The sequence below is a fragment of the Arachis stenosperma genome, chromosome 8 (genome assembly GCF_014773155.1).
Source record: "Arachis stenosperma cultivar V10309 chromosome 8, arast.V10309.gnm1.PFL2, whole genome shotgun sequence".
Lineage (NCBI taxonomy): Eukaryota > Viridiplantae > Streptophyta > Magnoliopsida > Fabales > Fabaceae > Arachis > Arachis stenosperma.
In genome coordinates this window covers 43,456,536-43,476,893 of record NC_080384.1, presented here as the reverse complement: position 1 = coordinate 43,476,893, position 20,358 = coordinate 43,456,536, and the positions used below count along the sequence as shown (strand labels likewise).

The 20,358-nt window shown below is 32.8% G+C and overlaps 1 protein-coding gene across 2 annotated transcripts; it reads left to right on the top strand.

Annotated features, from left to right (window-relative positions):
* Nucleotides 1-11,207: 11,207 nt before the first annotated feature.
* LOC130943476 (probable inactive leucine-rich repeat receptor-like protein kinase At3g03770) lies at nt 11,208-16,300 on the top strand. 2 transcript variants are annotated; one of them, XM_057871365.1, is made up of 7 exons: nt 11,208-13,029; nt 13,561-13,691; nt 13,870-14,110; nt 14,398-14,609; nt 14,709-14,755; nt 15,058-15,169; nt 15,923-16,300. In XM_057871365.1, exons 1-7 carry the CDS (start codon nt 11,409-11,411, stop codon nt 16,190-16,192), a joined length of 2,634 nt encoding a protein of 877 aa, XP_057727348.1. In that variant the 5' UTR covers nt 11,208-11,408; the 3' UTR covers nt 16,193-16,300. The 2 variants fall into 2 exon arrangements, with proteins under 2 accessions (XP_057727348.1, XP_057727349.1); XM_057871366.1 differs by having other exon boundaries at nt 11,209-13,029; nt 14,407-14,609.
* Nucleotides 16,301-20,358: the final 4,058 nt, after the last annotated feature.

The window sequence follows — 20,358 nt, the reverse complement described above, 5'->3', positions numbered from 1 at the left end:
GTTTTAAATAATTTTACCTGTTAGAACTCATCTTTTATAATTACATATTCTTTTTAATTCTTTTCATAGTCAGATTTATTAGTATTATAATATTTTATAATTAATTTTAATATTTTAATCAATTTAGAGAGAGGGGGACGAGGGAATAAAGGATTAAAAAAGAAACTAAAATGATATAATTTCTTGTTCAATATATTATTGAATTATATATAAGCATCTTTTTTAGATAAAATATTAAGAAATTTAGAAGGCATAAATTCTTTATTCTATTGTTTTGTTTTATTATTTAAAAAAATATTTTTATTTTTTAAATTATGAAAATATTTTTTTTTTGCAAATAATAATAATAATAGTAATATTAATAATAATAGTAATAATAATAGAAACTCATTTTAGATAATGTTTGAAAAAAGAATATACAATATTAATGCCAAATCCCAAACTCAAATTAGACATACTGGAGGCTTGCCACTAAATTATAAAATCAACTATTATTAATTAAATATGGACGTAAATGAAATAATTCTCATGGAAAATATTTTTTCTTTCTTTTACACTTGGATCAATAGAAATTAGAAGGAAAAAAAACTGAAGGAAAGAAAATTGAAGGAAAATGGAATTTTTTTTTGATTGGATCAGCACAGAAATTAGATGGAAAAGAAAAATAGTAATGTAGGATCCACATCCAAATTTTCTTTCCCAACTTGCGAAGAAAACTACTGAGAGTTTTAAAGTAAAAGTAAAATTACTAACATACCCATTATTAAAATTAAAAATAAAATTTATAATATTTAATAAAAAATAAAAAAATAAATTTAAAAAATATTATTGTTTATAATAATAATACATTAAAATTCTAAAATATAATTAGAAAAACTTTTTTTATTAAAAAAATAATTTAAATATATTAATATATTATAATTTACATATAATATATATAAAGGTATTAATGTAATTTTATATTATTATGATTTTTTTTTACTTTCTTTTCATCCAAACAAAAAAAAATTTTCTTTCCATCTATTTTCTCTTAATCCAAATAATATACAAATAACTCTACTTTTCTTTCTATTTTCTTTTCACTCATTTTCTTTCCTCCCATTTTCTTTCCTTCTACTTTCTTTTCTATATCGAAACAAAGCATTAGTAGAATATTTGGGACGAATATACTAAAGTTAGTGTATGATTCTAATACGTTAGTAATGTTGTTTAATTTTTTATTTCTAAAAAGATTTTGGCGTTGTTTTAAAATATATATTTAATATGTAGTTTTTTTTAATTATATTTTAAAAAAATTTTGAAATTTTATTTATTGTTAATATTTTTAAAATTATTTTTGGTAAATGTTTTGATAGTATTTTAGTAATTTACTGTTAGAAGAAAATGTCCAGGTCAAGTGTGGGGTTCAAAAAGCAGAACAAAACAAATTTGATATGACCCAATTAAAATGGTTTTTTTGTCATGGCGTCAACAACGTCTATTGAAAAAGACAACCTCCTTTTCCATTAATAATGCAATGATATTGTTACTTTATTAGACATTTAATAATGCAGTGATCCCTCAATTGGTCTAATCTCATCTGCCTTGGGAATGCAGAATCTCACATCCTTCTATTATATTAATAATTTAATATTATACATCCATCACCTTATTCGCATGATGTGGTGATTGTTGCTTTTCATTTTTATCTTTCAGACCAACACAACCAAACAAACACACACACACACATATATATATAAAACGAGCAATTCTTTATTGGTTTGTAAATAAAAAGTGACTTTGAGGAAATTTTTCTTAAATAATCTAAAAAATTATAAATTTTTTAAAAGATAAATTTTATGGTATCTATAATTTAGTATTTAAATTTGGTTTGATTTATTTTTTATGGTAAATTTTGAATATTTAATAATTATTTATTTTTATATTTTAAAGGATAATTTACATAAATAAATTCTTTGCCTTTTAAATTTACGCAATTGCATTCTTTCAAACATGAAGACGCAAATACATTGTTTCATATATTTATAGAAACCGCTACTGGCAGTAGCGGTTTACGAGAAATACATAATCTGTTATAGCCAGTTGCGGATTAGATGCAAATGGGGGAACACAGAAACCGTTAGAGGCTGTCGCGGTTTCTATTTATTGATGCTTGGCCATAAACCGCTACTGACAGTAGTAATTTATGTGTATTGGGACACGTGCGTAAACCGCTGGACGTAGATAGGTTACGTTGACTTCACCAAGGACGTCACCGGTAGATTTCTTATGCCCTTCAAAATAGAGTTCATGCACTCAGATATGTTGGTCGTCATGTGACCATATTGTCTCCCCCATCCTTGTGTTGTGTCCACCTCTCATACTCCATCCTGTTTACCCAATCACACATGGTTGGGTTCTCTGTTCTCATTATATCAAACCAATAGTCAAATTCTGCTTCCGTCTTCGCATAAGCGGCATTTACCAGCCACCGCCTTGCATCCTGCCCCTTGAAGGTAAGTGCGAAATTTGCAGCAACATGCCGAATACAGAATACCCGATAAGCATGGGGAGGACGCCAATCACAAACTGGTGCCTCCAGTGCAGCCTTGATGCCGTTGTGTCTATCAGAAATCACGAGAATACCTTCCTGTGGAGTAACATGTCTTCTAAGGTTAGATAGAAAGTATGTCCAAGACTCTGCATTTTCCCCATCCACAAGTGCAAACGCAACAGGCAATATATTCGAGTTTCCATCTTGAGCAATCGCCAACAACAACGTCCTTCCATACTTGCCATACAGGTGTGTTCCGTCAATACTGACAAGCGGATTACAGTTTTGGAATGCCTCAATACATGGAGGGAATGTCCAGAACATACGATGAAAGTAGACTCTAGATTCATCAACCTGATCACCCACTCTAACCGGGGAGGTCTTCAACAGAGCAACGGAACCGTCCATGGTGGATGTGACCCTGACGAACGGATTCTTGCGTGGTCTAAAATTTTACAAATAAAAGCTCTCGTTGAAAGTATAGCTTCTAAACCAACAAAAATCCTTTCGTACAAAAACTTGGTTGTCACGAATAACAAACCCCTAATAGAATTGATAACCGAAGTATTTAAACCTCGAGTCGTCTCTCAAGGAATTGCAGGAAAGTATGCTTATAGTTGGTTATGGAAAAGTATGTTTTAGGGGTTTTGGATAAAAGAACAAGAAAAAGTAAATTGCAAACGGAATAAACTAACTAGAAAAGCTCTTGGCAAGGTATGAGAACTGGAAATCCTATCCTAGTTATCCTTATCAATTGTGACGAAAATTGTTCATTGCTCCCACTTAGTTAACCCTCAACGAATGAAGGAAAGTCAAGTGGACTAATCAATTTGATTCCTCAAGTCCTAGTCAACTCCTAAGGAAAGACTAGCTTTAGTGGATTCCAAATCAATCAGTGACTTCCAATTATCAATCAACAAGGGATTTTGATAACTCAAGTGTCAGATCACCAATTACTCAACCAAAGCCAAGAACATAGAAGTCTGCTCTAACATCTTTTTAAGCATTTTGTCAAGTACTTGGAGGGCATAACATAAAAACATAGAAAAGTAATAAGAGATAATAAAATCCAAACAATCAATTGCATTAATATGGAAATTGAATCTAACATCAAAAGTTCACAAACTAAAGTAATAACAATGAGTAATCAATAAGAGTAGAAGAGAAATCTTAAATCCTAAAACTTAGAGAGAGGAGAGAGCCTCTCTCTCTAAAAACTACATCTAAAGCCTAAAATTGTGTGAATGGAAAAGTTGAATGATTGAATGAATGGATTCTCCCACTCTGTAGCCTCTAATCTTTATTTTCTAGGTCAAAAACTGGGTCAAAAATATCCCAAAAATCGCCCCCACCGAATTCTGATACGTCCATCACGTGCGCATTTTACGCATACGTGTGGATTGAACTTTCGTGTTGTATCTCCTAACTTCCCATGTGCTCTTCCATTTTTGCAGCGTGATACAAATCAACTACGTGCACCCATTACCATGCTCCCTGCATATCCCTTGGTATTTTAGATGGTCCAACTGCATAACTCTGTACTCAACTCCACGCCAAATGCTGTAATCTTTTACACTCAGCACAGCTTCTTCTTTACTCTGGAACGATTGGCCAATTTGAAACTCCGTCAAATGATTCGCATCATGCATACCCTGGCCCACGAAGGTTGCCTCTACATTCTGGTATTGGCCGATGGCTTCCAAGTTCAACGATGACAGGTGCGGATGGTACTGTTGTGTGCCAGAACCGGAACCTCCATGGGGTGTAGATGTATTGCTCGGAATATCATCATCACTGTCCCCACCAATTGCGACCGGCTCGTCATCCGAATCATCATCCCACATCGCATTCTAAACTCGATCCGATCCGGCCTCAAATTCAAAATTAGGCACAACAGGAGGCACACCAGCATGAACAACCGCAAGATATTGAGTATAAGGAATTAGAACTACCGCTGCTACCACAGGCATCGATGTCGAGGCACCACCCACTGTTGTCGACTGAGGATTCAATGCCGATGCCCCACAGCTGTCGACACCATCTTCCAATTTCGCAAGCAGCTCCAGTATTCTCACTGCCGAAAAACTATGCCTGCAGTGAAATAAGACCTGCAGATCTTCATCGGACCCTATCACAAAGGTCTCATATCTCATACCAGCTGACACAATGGCAATGAGAATCTTATAAAATAACTTTTTTACCCACTTTGTCCCACACGCACCGAGCTTCTGTAATATGCTGAGCTTAATCTCTACCAACGTACTCGAAGACCGGATAAAAATACTAAGCGGTTCTCTATCGGTAAATTTCACACCATACCTTTTGCTCTTTTGAATTTTTCCAGAATACTAGTATTATTTTTAAATTAAAAAGAATAAATAAACATACTTGTTGTCCGACTTTAAATTTATTCGATTTAGGAGTTCGAGACGATTGAGGTTGTTTAGTCCTATGGCCCAAATCTAAAAATTTTTGCTCAGCCATAGTCTCAAGATTGAGGATTGAGAAGTGAGGAGGGAATTGTTGTGTGGCTGAACCCTCAGACGGAAGGATAGTAGATCGAACTGGAATAGTCCCCATGTTTTCGTCACTATCAACACCAATTGTAGGAGGTTCGGCATCGTCATCGTCCTCACCATGAGCTTCTTCTCTTGGATGTACCTTGCTAGAATCGATGGGTCCCGAGCTCCCAATAGGTGATGTTATTGCAAGAGTAAACTCACCAAACGTGCGATTATCTCCCATGTTACATCCATGTTTCACTTCACGATTCAAATTTACAGTAAAAGTAGGAGAGATCGCTAAAGCTGCAACGGCTAAACCGACAGGAGTAAAGCTAGACGCTCTGATTGTACCCACAAAATGAGAATTCGGAGATGATTCTCTAGAACTTCCAACCACATCTTCAAACTTTGCATACAACTCTGTCGTACGAATCACCGAAAAGATTCTACGACAATGAAATATTACTTGCAAGTCATCATCGCTCTGTAATTCAAAACGAATCTAACTTTACAAATCTTTGACCAACTATAATTAGAATCCTATATAATAACTGACCAACTCTCTTTTTTCCAACTGACCCAATTTTTGATAAATTGTTGTTATATAACTATGCAAATATTGTGGGTAGCCTTATAAATATAGCAGATAATTTCTTTTTACTAGTAAAAGTAATAGCCTCCCTATTCTCTTTAATCTCTCTTTTAGAATGTATGAATTCTAGAAAACTATCATCACTATCACTCATTTCTTAACTCTACAACACTTTCATCCTGTCTCGAATTATTTATGCTGATGTGTTGTTCTCTATGTAGTATGTAACCATGAATCCTTGGCTTTCTTATTATTTTAACCATATATAGCATAAATCATTAGTATTTAATATGTTTCGTAGTAAAACAGTATAAAATATAGAATACCTTTTTAGCGATGATGATTTATGCTATATATGTTTTGTAATAAAATAGTATAAATTTTATTGTTTTAGTGTCTATAGAGACGCTAGTATAAATAATGAGAATTCCTTTATTTTTGGTCTTTTGCTGGGAGTTATTCATGTTTTACGCTTTTTGCTATAAAACCTAACGAAAAAATTTAGGTGTCAGCAATTTTTGTGTTTTCTGGTTAGCACTTAATCATCAAAACAAAAGTGAGTGATCTTTCACTATTAGATATAATCTCACACCATTAAAAATATTATTGATGACCAATTGATGGTTACAAAACACCACAATTATTGGCCCATAGCATTCCTCAAACCTAACTTAAGATCACAATTTATGCTGACCATGACAATTTAGGCACTTCAGAATATAAATGCATGAATCATTATAATCATCAGGGTTTTATATTTTTTTTTAAATTAGTAGTAGGCCCACGATTTATATAAAAAATAAGAGGATAAAAATATTGTTCTTTCTCATTTAAGACAATCTGGTAGTTTTTATATTTAATAAGTTTATTTAAATAATTTGTCCTAATTTAAACACAACTTTTAATGTAAAAATAGAGTTTTATTTTAGTTAAAAAAATTTTGTTTAGTTATTCATTTCTATAAGTTTATTATTTTTTAAAATAATATAAATTAATAAATTCAAATCATAGCATTTTAAATTTTAATTGATATTTGAGTCTCATATTCAGTTTAAATAGTATTTGATTCTAAATTATGATTTTTAAATTTTAAAAATAATATTAAATAATTAATTATTTATACACTTTTACAAACTTTAAAATTAATCAAACTAGATTAAAAGACATTTTATTAAATATAATTTGTTAAACATACTAATTTTTATTATTGAAAAGTGATATAAAAAAATTTAAATAAATGTATAAATTATAGATATAGACATGCATAGAAAAAGTTACGATTATTTTTTTTCTTACATATTTCATCCTCAAAGAAGACAATTTTACTATATGCCTATTTTGTCTGTTGTGTAAACGAGATAAGTAAGAATACAATAACCACACATCAAAATCGCACACAGAATAAGATATGTATTACAATCTGAACGTATTTTATTTTCATTGAGGACAAAATACGTTCATAGTGTAGTGTATATATATATATATATATATATATATATATATATATACACATACTTCTTTCATTTAATTTTAATATGGAAAGAGAGATGGTGTTTTGGTTGAATATTGATATTTGAAGTGTATTACGGTAGTATGGAAATCATTCAACACGCCCCCCACGTGTTGCAACACGCCCCCCACGTGTTGGCTAAGAAACTGCCACGTGTCCAACACGCCCCCCACGTGTTGGCCAGAATGCTGCCACGTGTCCACCACGCCCCCCATGTGTTGGCTTCCCACCCAAAAAATCCACCCATATGTAATTACACCAAATACTCCCATTTTCAACAAAAACACCAATATTATTTCCATACCAAAAAAAATTAGCCCTTTCATTTCCACCACTTTAGATTTTTTTTTTCTCAAAAAGTTCTCTTTTCTCTTTTCCTTCTGATTTACTTTTTGGTGATTTATAATGACACAAATACATTATGTAACATCAATCGATTGATGCGCCCACCCAAATTGCAAGAGTGCTCGATTGTGAGGTTGATAACCAAATTAATTTAATATCTCAATTTTATTTTTGTTAAATTCATTTTCTTAGTTTAGGTTAAATAATAATAAATGTAGTATAGTATATAAATTATATCTGTTACAAGTTGTCATTTGGTAGTTAGTATAATAATTTTCTTTTGGATTTTATTATTGTGGATTCTATTAATCTATTATGTCAGTTAGGTTTATCTTAATTAATAATTTTGTTGTAAATGACTTGAATTAGTTAGATTTTTTTGTTAATGTTGATTTTGTTAAAAAATTAAAGTCCAGTCATATATGTTTGTAGCCGAATGTGATTTATTCTAGGCGGAATAGTCACACGATGACACCTTCTGATGTCTAGCTGATACCATATCTCAGAAGAGACTAAGTTTAAATATGCAGTGCATCTCATGAGTTTTTATTTGACAACACCTTGATCTCCCATGAACTTCGAACATCACACGCACGTGTTCATTGCTTACAATTCAAAAATGCTTGAATTAAGCCTCGGTTTGCCAACACAACGAGGAACTTATACCTGATTCTCCTAACTTTTCTCTGACATTGAACCTTCATCTTCATCAATATCATATTTTTCAGAGCCTTAAGAGTATTCACCTGATGGGTTCAAAACAACACCAACTCAGAAGAATCAAATACATTCTTTCATAATTATCTCTAATACAACTATTTACATAAACACTCACAACAAAATACTCACTACTGATATTTTTAAAGAATACGGGAAGAGAACTGAAATGAAATTGGTGTTAGAATGACATAAATGAGCTCCTTATATAGTTAAAAACTCGTCCCGTGCATATCACGTGTACACAGATAACAACTTCTTTAAACAAATATCTTGTTTTTTTGTATAGACGAGTTCTTTTTTAGCATATCTCATCTTCAGTATGGATGAGATAATAGCATCAACATTTTAAGAATATATCACGGTTGGACACGTAATACTTTGCATTCGTCAATTCTCTCTAAGAACAAGATATGTAACAGAAAAAAATATAAAGTCTCATACGCGTGTCTATATATTTAAAATTTATTTATTTATTTTTTAAAAAATCTCTAATATAAATATACATTAAGAACTAATATCAAAAATAATTTTTGAAAAGAATAATTGGATCTACCAAAATTTGGCGTACCCGATTTTCCCTCCTCCGATCCCATAGAAAAAATTGATTTTGATATTGTGTATTGTGTTTATTTGTTAAGGAAAATTTTGATTTTTTTTAATTTATTTAAGAAAATTTTCCGTTGGTTTGATCTTCCAGCACAAGAATAGAATCATAAAAAAAATAGTTAAAGGAGGATGTGCATTTTTGCTCAATCACAATTCACAAGCCCAATGGAATATACATGTTTTAATTCGTTGCAATAAAAGGGAAAAAATAGTTTTATATAAGTATTTGATCTTTATAAAATGTCAGCTTTTGGTTTTAGATTTTATAATTTTTTTTGTTTAAATAAAAATTAGATTACTATATATAATCGATACAAAAATTGGTGTATATAGAACATCTTAAAAAATCCTATAACAAAAGATATACTTTACATTTCTACAAACATTAATCCGTCAATGCATAAATATACATGGTTCTAAATTTTAAGTATGATCCCGTTAAGAATTTGTTTTCACATTAATATAAAAAATAAAAAGAAATTATACTTACATCACTTTTTACTATATTATCAAGGATAAATATTTTTTATTATATAAAATACACTTTTTTATTCCTTATTAATTATTTTAATATAAAAAATTGATCATATAAAATTATGCGTATAACATTCTTTTAAAATAAAATTAAAAATAAGCCTAAGGATGATGGACCACTTCGTTGTGACATGGGAGGTAAACAAATAGAGAGGGAGGAACACATAAGAGATAATACTGATAAGTGATAACATAGTAATGGATGCCAGGCCACAGCATCCCAAGCTTCAGTGAGATACACAACAAAAAAGTACATATTTTAATGCGGGGAATGCTAGGGAAACAATGATTTTATTGAACAATATGAACAACGACCAATCAAATAAAAACACATTACACCTCCAAATTAACCTTCTAAATTTTAATATTAAAATAACCATCCATACACTAATAAAATGAACATCCGATATATCTATTGTTTACATTGTTTAATATTTTTATTATTCACCTATACTTTTCCTTTTAACGCTGAATAGAATATACATTAAATGTTGGGAACTTGAATGACCTGTAATGAAGAAATTTAGTAACTGCCAAACCAATAGAAAAAGCTTAAACAATACCTTACAATACTAATTGGGCTAACTGCTTGAGTAGAGGAAAAATGGTCTTCATATTCATATTCATTTTAGTATACATTGAATTATGTTGATCTAAATTTTAATGAAATAAAAATAGTCCATATCAGTAATAAATACAAGTCTATTTTTTCTAATAAACGAGTAATTGGACTCGTCAATAAACTAATTTAACCGACATCATCTATAGAAATTATTTTAACATTAAAATTTAGAGTAAAATATGTTTTTTTATTCTTAATATTTATAATTTTTTTAAAAAAATATTTCTAACGTTTAGTTTTTTTATTTTTGTTTTTAACATTTTTTATCCATGCTAAAATTATTCTTAAATATTAATTCTATGTAAAATATTAAGATAAAATAAAAAATTTTTAAGGTAGTTTTGACACAAATAAAAAATATTAAGGATAAAATTAAATGAATTGAAAACGTTAAAAGATAAAATTAAATAAAATTAAATATTAAAAATATTTTAAAAAATTATAAACATGAAAAACAAAAAATAAACTTAAATCTAAAATGTATTATTATTACAATGGGTTAAGTTTAGTCTTTAAAATTGACAAATTTTAATTGTGTATATTATATTTCTAAAATTGATAAAAATATATTACGTTAGTTTTAATAGTGAAATAAGTCACTTAATAAAAAAAGGAACTGAGAAATTAATATAGTGTATTTTTATGATTAAATTTTTAAAATGGTTGTTTAGATTTATTGTTTTTATTATTCTAGTCTTTTAAATTTAAAAGTATTTATATTGGTCTTAAAGATTTAATTTTGGATACCATTATATTTTTTTTAGTATAAACTAAGTGATGGATTGATTCTAATTTATTGTATTGGACACATAGTTAAACAGCGTTGTTTTATTTTAGTACTTAAACACGGCTAAAATGAGAAGAGAAAGAAGAGTTTATATGATATATAGATTATTATATCTCTTTTCGTTTTCTAAAATTATTTTGTTTTTGTTCTTTTTAAGAGCTAAAATGAAAATATGCTATTTAATTATGTGTTTAATATAACAAGTCAGAGTTAGTAGTTGACTCAACATTAAAAAAATACAGAAATCTATATATATAGTACTTAAAATTAGATCTTGAGGACCAATATAAAAAATTTAAATCTGAAAAACTAAAGAATAAAAATCGTAAATCTCAAAAATCAGTATAAAAATTTAGTCGTTTGTCGATATTAAAGATATAATTGGTACGGTTAAAATCTTTAAAACTATTTTAAAGTGTGCTGCCAACATGAGAGAATATGACGAACAGCTTTAGTGTTTAATCAAATACAATTCACACTTGAATATAGAAGATTAAGGTGAACCTTAACAAGAAAAATAATGTCTTTTGGGGTTTCCCTTCATTGTTCATGATAAGGGATAACACTCGGACACAACTTGGTATCATGCCCATGGAGGATCAGAAAGAGAAACCATAGTGAAACAGAAAATAGCTACACAGTTTTTCTGCTGAAGATGGCAAAACCAGTTTCCAATTCCAATTCCAATTCCCACTCACACCTAATTCCATTACTCATTTTGATCCTGTTCTTTTCCACCACCTTCCATCTCTCAGAGCAGTTACAATTTTCTCAGACCCAAACACTTCAAAACTTCCAGAACCTTCTTGGCTACCCCCAAGAACTTTTAACCCTCAACACCAACACAGACTTCTGCAACATTGAACCAACCCCACACTTCACACTCGTTTGCTATGAAGAAAATCTCACACAGCTGCATGTTGTTGGCAACGGTTTCAGTCCCAACGCATTGCCACAGAACTTCTCATCACAAACACTATTCGCCACACTCGCCACACTCTCAAGCTTAAAAGTCCTCACTCTCGTTTCTCTTGGTCTCTGGGGTCCAATACCTCCAACCATTTCTCAGTTATCTTCTCTTGAAATACTCAACATAAGTTCAAACCATTTCACTGGTGTTGTTCCGTCACAGATTTCACTTCTCAAGAACCTTCAATCACTGGTTCTTGATAACAACCTTTTACAAGGCGTTATTCCAAGCGAAATAGGGACTCTTCAAGGCTTGGCTGTGCTTAGTATGAAGAACAATTCGCTCAGTGGAACCGTTCCAGATTCAGTTAGAACATTACAAACTCTGCGAGTTTTGGATTTGTCAAATAACAAAATCTCAGGGGATTTACCTAGCCTTCGCCATCTGTCGAACCTTCAAGATCTTAACCTGGAGAACAACAAATTCGGGCCTCATTTTCCATCTCTTCCAACTAAATTGGTTTCGCTTGTTCTAAAGAATAACAGCTTTAAGCTTGGTCTTCCTTCGGGATTAGTCACTTTCTACCAGCTTCAGAAACTCGACGTTTCGCTTAACGGTTTCGTTGGGCCGTTCTTGCCTGCATTGTTATCTCTTCCTTCTCTTAGTTACCTTGATGCGTCCTCAAACAAGTTCACCGGAATGCTGTTCAAGAACGACACGTGTAATGATGAGCTTGTTTTCGTGAACTTGTCTTCGAATCTGTTGAGAGGGGAACTTCCCACATGTTTGAAACCAGTGGCCAATAAGCCGGTGGTTCTATACGCCGGGAATTGTTTATCGAACGACGATGGCCGGAATCAGAACCCTGTCCGCTTCTGCAGCAACGAGGCTATTGCTGTTAAAATCATGCCTCCTCAAGAGAATCACAAGAGGACAACCGGAAAAACGGTTCTCGTGTCCAGTATGGGAGGGATAGTTGGTGGAGCATTGATTGTTGGAGTGGTTATTTTGGTAGTTAGCCGGGTTCATAAGAAGGGTAGTGTTGTAAAAACACCTGTGAAACCGACCTTGGAGATTGTTATCAGCCAGGCGAAAAAGGAAGAGGAAGACGAAGACAAAGAGGACGAAGAAAAGGAAAAGGAAAAGGAAGGCATGGTAGCTGCTTCTTCAAGATCCTTGTCCATATCCGTGTTGCAGCGGATCATGAAAAGGGTGCCGGATAAGGGCGCTGTGGAGTCGTTTACAAGGTCCATGAAGGAGCATGTCATGAACAGAATGCATAACAAAAATGGTGTGAGGACAAGTACAAGGTCTATAATAGAACATGCATCTTCAGTCAACACTGCAAAGCTGCTCACAGATGCAAGTAAATCCACAAATCCTTTCAATTCTTTCTTGCTGTATAAGTTTAACACTCAACACAATAGGATTATTAATTATTGTTATATTTTTTTTTTTTTAACTTTTGGTTGATTAGAGAAGGAGTAAACCACAATTTTAGCCCCACAAAAAGCAATGAATCTGACAATTTGGCTCTCAAAAAAAAGCTCTTGGTCCCTAGAGATAAAAAATGTTTGACAAAATCCCAAAAATGCCTCTGTTTTTGCCTAAATTTTGGGAAATTTCATCGAACATTATCGTCTTTTGAAGATCAAATGAGTATTTATTTGTTTTAAGGGTTAAATTGTTAGTGGCATAATCTTTCGGGAGCTTAGTGTTTTATTCTTAGAGAAGAATAAAAGGGTCTTTTGAGAGTGTGTTTGTCTATCAGGTTGTAGTTGCTGAAGATTCAAATAAGTGACAAACATTGTGCTGAAATGCATATAACATATCTAATAAACAAGAAAATTATGAAATTTCATTAAGAATTTCGTATTGTATTGTTCCTTGTTAACAGGGTATATATCAGAAACAATGAAGATGGGAGCCAGCTTTCCAGCTTACAGAACCTTTGCTTTGGATGAACTGAAGGAAGCTACAAATAATTTTGATGCATCAAGTTTCGTTAGTGAGGGTCCACATGGCCAGGTATGCAATTGTATGTTATATTGTTATTACATATGAGAACATCATTTATTCCGAAATTCTTTCTCGATGTTTCTTTTCTGCTGTTACGGGATAAATTTCTCTATTTAAAATACTAGTTTTGTTGATGAAGTTTGTGACATCAAACAAAATTTTAATTAACTTTGAATATGATGCTCAGATATATAAGGGGGTGCTCTCCGATGGAATGCCTATTACAATCAGAGGATTGAAAATGCGAAAGAGACATAGCCCTCAAAATTACATGCACCACATTGAGTTGATTTCGAAACTTCGGCATTCACACTTGATCAATGCTCTTGGTCATTCATTTGAATGCAACCAGGATGATTCAAGCGTCAGCACTATATTCCTCATATTTGAGTTCGTTCCAAACAAGAGTTTAAGGAGTTATGTGTCTGGTAAGTTTATTTTTCAATCACAATTTCCCTTCTACTGTCCTTGTGTACCTGAATTCAAGCTAAGAAATGCTGACATACCAACCTACTAAGGTGTGTCCGACAATACATCTGAGTATTTAATCGATGATCATTGTTATTATTATTATAACTATTATTATTCATTCAAATTTATTAGTTGTCTATGTGTTGCTATTTTCAAATATTTGGTGTTTCTGTATCTCGTCAAGATTAATTGTCTGAGTTTCACAGAAGTAAAGTACTTTTGAAACTCGTGTAACATGAATTAGTGTCAGCAGGATCACCTAGTGAAAAGCTTTCTTGGACACAGAGGATATTAGCCGCGATTGGAGTGGTAAAAGGCATTCAATTCTTGCACACAGGGATAGTGCCTGGACTATATTCCAATAATCTGAAGATAACTGATGTTCTTTTGGATAACAATCATAATGTTAAAATAAGCAGTTATAATCTGCCACTCTCTGCAGAAACTAGAAGACTGGTAAGTGGATGAAATCTGTTTATATGCTTCTAATCAGAAGTATTTACTCTTTGCTTGTTCTGATTTTCTAAGAAAAACTGTTTGCTTCTGAACTTTCAGGTCAGCAATGGACCTTACCCTGGATTAAAAGGAAACTTCCAAGAAAGGTAAAAGAAAATATTAGTTCTGATATCCTTATAGCATAATCCTTCTGTCTTCAAAGAAAATATTAGTAATTCCTCTAAACTGTCTAATTGCTAAGTAGAATACTGAAACTTGTCTTGTGTTATATGGTAAATTGAAACGGCAGTTATTGTGAACAAGAGGTAGTAGGATCATTTGATATTCAGTAATTCAGTCTTACATAAGGGACCCCTTGATGATTGTCTAATGCCTATAAATGTTTTAGATTTTTTTTCTTGCCAACATAGTTGAGGGTGAACACTGAATAAGTGATTTCCTTTTGCAGGATAATGGATGCAGACAAGAATGATGTCTATGATATTGGGGTAATCTTGCTTGAAACCATTTTGGGTCGACCATTGATGTTCCACAATGAAGTTGGCACTCTCAAAGATCTTGTGAGTCAATAAGAAATTACATATAATTTTGTCAGTGATCATTGAACAATAAGAAACATAGTGCAACTTGGTTATTACTCATTCTTCAGTTTATTACTTACTCTTCACTCTTATATTTATATATTGATCCAATAATGTATCAAAGGTTAACAGTGAGAGATAAAAAGGAAATGGGAAGTGTAGAACATACAATAGGACTAACAAACACCAAGGCAACTACCATTTTCATTCCCAAAATATTTCAACTCAGACAAAATAGCCTCTAAAATTAGAGGCACCCGTTGACTGTGGTCCTCCAAAGATCAAGAAAACTTAAGAAACATCACAAAACCTGGTATATATAGCAATTAACAGTAGCATTTTCTGTCATGAAAAACCTTTTAAAAGTTTAAGTTTATGGAAAAGGCACATAAACGGTTATATCTCTAACACGCCTTCCTCAAGTAAGAGCTTCTTTTTTGGATTTGTTTGAATTTTTGCATAGACCTTCTTTTCTTTTGTTTATATGCTTTATGCTAACCCTTTTTTTTCTTTTTTTTTTTTCGTTTTTTGAATTAACCAAAGATTGAACTCTTAGATCTTTAGGTCACAGAAGCTCTCTTCTTTTCACTAAACTTCACATATGTAGTAATTAAACAGTAGATTCTTAATTCTTAATTCAGGGCCGTTTCTTCTAACTTGAATCTATCTAGTGCCAAAATGAGAGTTTATCCATACCATATAATTCTGACATGACACGTGGTTTTTATGCAGTTACAAGTAAGCATAAAAACTGATGATATGGCAAGGAGGAGTATTGTTGACCCAGCAGTTCACAAGGAATGCTCAAATGAATCATTAATGACAATGATGGAGATTTGTGTAAGGTGCCTCTCCAATGATCCTACTGAAAGGCCTTCTGTGGATGATGTTCTCTGGAATCTGCATTTCGCTGTGCAAGTTCAGAATTCTTGGAGGAGAGACTCTAATGATCAGAGAGGCTCACCTGCATCATCATCCTCCCATGAGACAAGAGTTGTATGAATATGAAGAAGTCCTCCATGGAACTTATAGAGGAATGTGTTTGCTACCATGTATGTACAAAAGTTTGATCATATACAGATTGGATGAGCTTGATTATCAGTTTTTAAATTATTGTCAGTTCAACTTTCATTGTCAGATTTCACTCAACTCGTGATCCTACGATCTTTTTTTGCCTCCCGTTATTCATTTATTCTACCATTTTTGTTTTGTTACCGGATCATTCTCTCAATGCAGAAAGCCAAGTCAAATTTGATTTGGGTTTATCTTTTTTGGGGATTTCAACCGTTTTTATGAACACATTCTAAGTAGATATATAGAATAACAAGTCAACAAACTCTTACTTCTCTTACCCCAAAAGGGAATAACCCAACCTACTTGAGGGACTTTCGATCTATTAGTTTATGCAATGTTTATAAGGTTATTTCCAAGATTTTAGTTAATAAATTGAGACCATTTCAATTTGGGACCATTGGTCCGGTTAGAAACAAGAGAGTAATATAAAGAATGTATTATTGAGTGTAGCGAGAATGGTACAATGTACAAGGGTATATATAGGTGTTAGAAGAACAAAACAATGAAAGTACAAAATTTTACAACAAATATACAGATATACTATATAAATATAAATGATATTAATTGATCTAAATTGATCCTAATTATCCTAATTATACTCTAACATCCCTCTCAAACTCAAGTGGGAGTAAAAATACTATCTTGAGTTTGGATACTAAAGTCCGAAAACAAGTAGGATGATGAGCTTTCGTGAAGATATCAGCAGTCTCATCCAGAATTCCAACAGCTATGAGACAAACATCAACAATAAGGAGACCTTACCGGACAAAATGACAATCAATCTCCATGTGTTTGGTGCGTTCATGAAAGACATCATTATAAGCAATCTAAATAGCACTTGTCACAATAAACATCTGTTAGGGACAATTGAGGGACACCCAAGTCATCGAGAAGCTAACGAATCGAGACAATCTCAGCAGTGGTGTCAGAAAGAGTATAGTATTCAGCTTCAATGTTTGATCGAGCAGTGAACGTTGTTTCTTGGCTCGCTAGGAAATGAGAGAGTCACTAAGAAACATACAATAACCAGTAGTAGAACGACGATAAGTGGGATCACCAGCCCAATCAGCATCTGAGTACGCCTGAAGGGATAAGGATGAGTGGATAGAAAAATGAAGAACATGAAATAGAGTACATTTGATGTAACGAAGAATGCGAAGAACGGAAGCATAGTGAGTAGTACAGGGAGCTAACAAAAATTGGCTAAGAACATGAACTGGATAGGTGATGTCTAGTCGTGTGACAGTCAGGCATACAAGACCTCTAACTAACTATTGATAATGAGTAGAATTATCCAAAATAGTGCCATCCATAGGAGTAAACCGAACATTAGGCTCAAGAGGAGTAGACTCAGTGCGACTATCTGTAATTCTTGTTCGAGCAAAAAAATCAGAAGCATACTTAGTTTGAGAGAGATAGATGCCGTCATTTGAGGAAACGACTTCAAGGCCAATGAAATAACTGAGAGAAGTAAGATCTTTTATCTCAAAAGTGTGGTGAAGGGATGCTTTAAGATCAGAGATACCATCAACATTGTCTCCAGTAATGATCATGTCATCAACATATAAAAGTAGAAGAACAAACCCACGCTCGTTTTTATGAATAAAGAGAGCATTCTCATGAGGACTACAAGTGTAACTAAGAATGCATAGGGTAGTGCTGAACTTTTCAAACCATTCACGAGGAGCTTGCTTAAGATTATAAAGTGCTTTACGAAGGAGACAAATTTTGCTAGAAGGACAAGGATATCCTGAGGGTGGTTTCATATAGACCTTCTTTTTCAGATCCCCATTAAGAAATGCATTCTTTATATCCATTTGACTAAAATACCATTCTCTGGCTACAACAATGGCAAGAAGAGCGCGAACAGATGTGAGACGAGCAACAGGAGTAAAAGTCTCTTCATAATCAATACCATACTCTTGCATACATCCTTGAGCAACCAATCGTGCCTTATAACGGTCAATAGAACCATCAGCGTGAGTCTTAATCTTGTATACCGATCTACTATCCACAATTTCATTATCAGGAGGATCCACCAAGTCCCAAATGTATGCTTTTTCAAGTACCTGGATTTCTTCCTGCATTGCTTGCTGCCAATTTGGATTTGTGAGGGCCTCTCAGAAAGACTTAGGTTCATGATGATGAAAAGTAATAGAAAAAAAATGATAATCAAGATGATGAGGAGGTAGATTTCTTGTCCTAGAAGAATGAATGGAGGGAAGAGGCAGGACAGGAGGAGCCAGAACATTGTCCGGTCTGGAATCATCGAAAAATGGAGATGAAGAGGGTGAAAGAGTAGGAGGCTCGAGAGGTTGACTTGAGATAGAACCTGTAGAATCATCACTAAAAAAAAGATCAACATGGGGGTTAGTGAAAAACGGTGACTGAGTAGAAGGAATGGACTCAAATGAGGAGAACGTAGAAAACTGTGATGCTCCCAGAATACAACATGATGAGCTATACGAATACATCTAGAAAGAGGATCCCAACAACAATAACCCTTGTATTTAGTGCCATAACCAAGGAAACAACACATGCGAGCCCGAGGTTCAAGTTTATTATGTTCATGAGGTTGAAGAAGAACAAAACAAGCACAACAAAAAACTCGAAGAGAATTGTAATCTGGAGAAGTATGATAAAGACGCTCAAAGGGAGTAATGTTACTAAGAACAGAAGAAGGGAGTCTATTGATAACATGGGTAGCAATAAGAACAGTCTCACCCCAAGTATGCTCAGGACACGAAAAAGAAATAAGCATTGTAAAATAGAGTCAAGAATGTGATAGTGTTTACGTTCAACCCGTCCATTTTGTTAAGACGTACCAGGACAAGAAAATTCAGACAAAGTACCCTGTTCATCAAGAAAAGTTAAAAGTTTGGAGTCACGGTATTCCTAGCATTTTTGTGTCAAAAAACTTTAATGACCTTGGAAATCTGAGTTTTAATTATAGTGACAAAGTTAATATAAATCTAAGGTAGCTCATGGCGATTAGACATCAAATAAACTCAAGTAAAGCGGGAATAATCATCAATGAAAACTACAAAGTATCGAACCCCTCCCATAGAAGTGGTGGAAGCGGGCCCCAAACATAAGAGTGGATGAGATCAAAAGGAGATCAATTAAGAGATGAATTATTGTGAAAAGATAAAGCAGGTTGTTTTGCAATTTGACAAGAAACGCAATCAAAAGATCCATTGTTAACCTGATCCAAAACACCCTTAGACACAAGCTATGGGCAAGACGATGATGCCACAAATGTAGGTCGCATATAAAACCTGGGCTAGCTTCAAATGCTCAAACTGCATCCCAACTCTTGATATTTCGTCTTCGGCAAGGCAACTGTGATCTGATAACTGCGAATCAGTTCAAAGCAGACACTATTCAATGAACATGAGGATTAATGGTTGATTCAAACATACAGTTCACGAAAAAATAGCAATATACTAGAATCCAAACCCCATAAACAAGATCTGTGTCATCACTTCCAAACTCAGTAATGTCCGTACATTCTATGGCCTACAATCAAACATACACAAACAAACACAGACAAACAAACTAATTAGATACCGTACTATTAAACAAATTTCAACTAAAAATATTTTATTAATACTTTTTCTAAGAATATCATTAAAAATTTATTATTATACATGGATTAAAAGAAATCATAACAATGAGACGCGTGCTCATCAAAAGTCCCACCTAACTAGTTAGGCTTATATTAATTATTTATATAGAGCATGCATAGGTCCACCACATCTGAAGCATACATACACAACCTAAAACCAAGTCCTCTTCTATGCTTTGAAAAGTCAAAAAGCTCATTATTAGCTACTGTATTTTCTTTACATATATAGCCATATTTATTTGTGCATGCATTGCATGGGAGCATAGGATGGGATTCTAAACAATTTAATGGCAATCATGTGCAATATTTTCTCAGTTAACACTAAACATATACTAAACCAAATTCAGTATAACATATTAAAAAGGTAACATAATAGTTTATCGGATCAAGTAAATAAATGTTCATCATCATCTTCTTTAGAACTTGATCTATGATTTATTACCCTTTAACTAATTACTATACTGAT